The sequence below is a fragment of the Megalopta genalis genome, chromosome 10 (genome assembly GCF_051020955.1).
Source record: "Megalopta genalis isolate 19385.01 chromosome 10, iyMegGena1_principal, whole genome shotgun sequence".
Taxonomy (NCBI): Eukaryota; Metazoa; Arthropoda; class Insecta; order Hymenoptera; family Halictidae; genus Megalopta; species Megalopta genalis.
In genome coordinates, this window is record NC_135022.1 from 7,233,788 (window position 1) to 7,236,997 (window position 3,210).

Here is a 3,210-nt window from a genome sequence, read left to right on the forward strand (position 1 = left end):
AGCGTCCATAGTCGAACGATTCAATCGTACATTGAAGAACAACATGTGGAAATTTTTCTCGTTGAGCAGAAAATATCGTTGGATCGACGAGCTACCCACGTTGATTAAGGACTACAATAATCAAAAACATCGCACCATTCGTATGCGACCTGCAAACGTGAATCATAAAAATGAGAAGTATCTTTTATCTACCGTGTACAGCAACGTCAAGATCGCCGGTCCTGCGAAATTCAAAGTTGGCGACTATGTGCGCATCAGCAAGTTCAAAACCGTATTCGACAAAGGATACACACCGAACTGGTCAACAGAAGTATTTAAGATCGCGACGGTGAAACGAACGAACCCCGTCACGTATCTTTTGGTTGATTTGCAGAACAAACCTATCGCTGGAGGATTTTACGAATACGAGATACGCGCTACCAAATATGCCGACGTGTATTTAGTAGAAAAAGTATTGCGTCGAAAAGGAAATGAAATATATGTGAAATGGTTGGGGCTGGATTCGTCACATAACTCTTGGATAAAGAAATCATCTGTACTTTAATTGTATAATGTAATGTTTATTTTTGTTTCTCTAATAAACATGAAAAAATACATAAATGCTTTTTACATTAATACTAATTAATTCCCCCCACACGCACACAAGTTCAACGATTCGCTTTCGATACGATTAGATCTAAACATAAAGCTAACAATTCGCAATCGATCAGACAATTTCGTTCGAACAATTCGTTTGTAAAAATTACGGTCGCATAATTCTGCTCGTTATTGGAGTTTTTTACAATGTCAACGAGCTTCGCTAATCTATCCTGAATTTCTGGAATATTTTCTAATAACCATGAATACATATGATCCATACATAACTCTAATTTGTACAAATTATCCATCGTCTCTTTCGTAACATAAATCGATGCTTGAGAATCGAACAACTTGATTAGACTCATTCCATTAAAATTAACAATTTGTAACGATAAAGTCTCATCAATTTGTTTTTCCTTCTTGTCCGCGTCGAAGTAATTGTGAATATAATCTCTAGTTTTCACCAGCAGTTTCCACGTAGCCATTGAAAAAGAAATCTCTGTTCCACGATTGTCCCCCAAGACAAACTCGACGCGCAAATTTTCATCCACGCGTACACAAATTTCAAGGAACTTGAAATAATTGCCGGCTATGGAGTATCTTCTACCCAAGATTCGTGCGTTGCGCGGTATCTGCAACTGCTTCTGCTGCGACTGGGGTTGCGACTGTTGAAACGACCGTATCATCGAAATGGAGTATCTATAAAAGAAATAACATACAATATTTTTTTTCTTCTTTCATAAAAGGAACATTTTATTCCCTTCAAACTTTCTTTTACTTACCCATAATTTTTATAATCGTTGTGAGATCCATTTTTATGTAAAAAATTATTGGTTTGATTTGACATTGTGAATATTATAATACTGAAGAACAACTGCGCTATAAGAAAGTAATCTGTAGAACGCACTACTCGCTGTACGCAATGCCAAATGCTTATATATACAATTCCCCTACCATTTTCCCCCCTTCTTACACGCAAGATAACAATACAAGGAGCGTATACGCACCTTTTCCGCTTACAAATAAAAGTGAACACGCGCGCGCGCAACACGGGATTCGAAACATCGATGAAATTATATAACCACTTTTATTTTTTCTAACTCCCCCCCACTCCCTCTCCCTCCTGCCTCCCCCTCTCCCCCTTTCGCGATTTTATAATGTTCCCAAGGAAGGGTTTCGATCGAATTGTTTAAAATGTATCGTTTATCATCGTATGGACTCAATGCTAATTTACTCTGTGATACTGAATACACTTGATGTTGTATAGACATTATCAATTTAACGCAAACTGATTTTTCTAAATGATCGTGAAGGCATGCTAAGTAGTCGTCGAAAGTTATATTTTTAATCGTCACGTTAGTCTTAATTCCTTTAATCTTTTTTACATCGTCTTTGTCTTGTACCCGAATAGCATACATTTTCGAGCGAAGACCCACAAACTCTGTCATGATTTTACCTCCGTTCTCGTCCTTCATTAATCCTAATACTTTATTATTCGCGATCGAAACGCCGTACACGTTATTTCTGTCATAATTGGAAGTATCGTATCGGTGAATGTCACGTTTTATCATCTCGTACGCGTCGTCGCAAATAATCTGATAAATTAAACTGTCCGTATCCGTGTACAAAATCCTGCATCTTTCTTGAAAATTTGGAAGCATGTAGCCATAATGAAAATCATACAAATGTAATTTAGATATGTCCAACACTGACATGCCTATGTAAATAGGTTTATAAAATTTAATAGAAAGCTGGTTCATTTGAACTGCGACAAAATCCTCGGAGAATACAGTACAGCTATGGAAATTTGGTCGAGCTATTAAACGCCCAGCACCGTATCGACCGCTCCATCGCGAGAGCAACTTTACGTTTACATGATTTCGAACGTTTTCCATCGTTTTTCCAAACACTGCATTGTTCATCAGTTTGAACAGATTCTTCGAGAAGTCATTGTTTGCGTTGACGCGCAACCTCGTATTTAAATCTATGTAACGGCGTAACCAACATGATTGTTCAAACTTCAGTATCCGATGAATTTTCTTTAATTTTAAATTATACCTCAAACATTGCTGGAGGTATCGATAATGGAGAACGTAACGATTCTTATGGCTAAGCGTTGTCAACAGTTTCTTTTGCAACGCCCCAACCTCGTGAATCGGGCAAAATGGAAGATCCGCGTGAGCATCATGAATTTCCTGAGGATACTCTAAGTCGACCTCTAAAATGTACCCGACGGGACTGTCGATCGGCACGGAATCGATGTTGAAATTACTCGTATCGTCAACCCATTGGAAACCCCTGTGCGGCAAAGGCTGCGACATGGCCCAGCCATACAAATTATTAACATCGAAATACATAAGATAGCTGGACGGTTCGGCCGAATCGTACGTCGACATATACTTGTTATTCGCGCGCGCGTAACGATGCGAACATTGACTCAACCCACCTCGTATTCCCCGCTCCACGAACAAAAGCATGTCAACGTCGGTGAACAATTCCAACTTGATCTTCGTCAATTTTAGCATCGCGTCCCACGCGAAACCGGGCAACGTATAATAGTGCGCTGGATCGAGTTTATAATTCTCGAGCGACTTTTCGCGAAAATTTTCAAACACGTCGGCCAACAACAAC

The 3,210-nt window shown here is 39.1% G+C and overlaps 1 protein-coding gene across 1 annotated transcript; it reads right to left on the reverse strand.

Annotated features, from left to right (window-relative positions):
* Nucleotides 1-538: 538 nt before the first annotated feature.
* LOC143260132 (uncharacterized) lies at nucleotides 539-1,578 on the reverse strand. The gene is made up of 2 exons (XM_076524781.1): nucleotides 1,362-1,578; nucleotides 539-1,278 (listed from the first exon to the last, which is right to left on the reverse strand). Exons 1-2 carry the CDS (start codon nucleotides 1,424-1,426, stop codon nucleotides 648-650), a joined length of 696 nt encoding a protein of 231 aa, XP_076380896.1. The 5' UTR covers nucleotides 1,427-1,578; the 3' UTR covers nucleotides 539-647.
* Between the last annotated feature and the right edge of the window lie 1,632 nt (nucleotides 1,579-3,210).

Coding starts and splice junctions, on each gene's coding strand:
- LOC143260132 (XM_076524781.1), bottom strand. CDS start 1,426: ATGTCAAATCAAACCAATAATTTTTTACATAAAAATGGATCTCACAAC. Junction 1,279..1,361: donor AACGATTATAAAAATTATGG/GTAAGTAAAAGA, acceptor TTTCTTTTATAG/ATACTCCATTTCGATGATAC.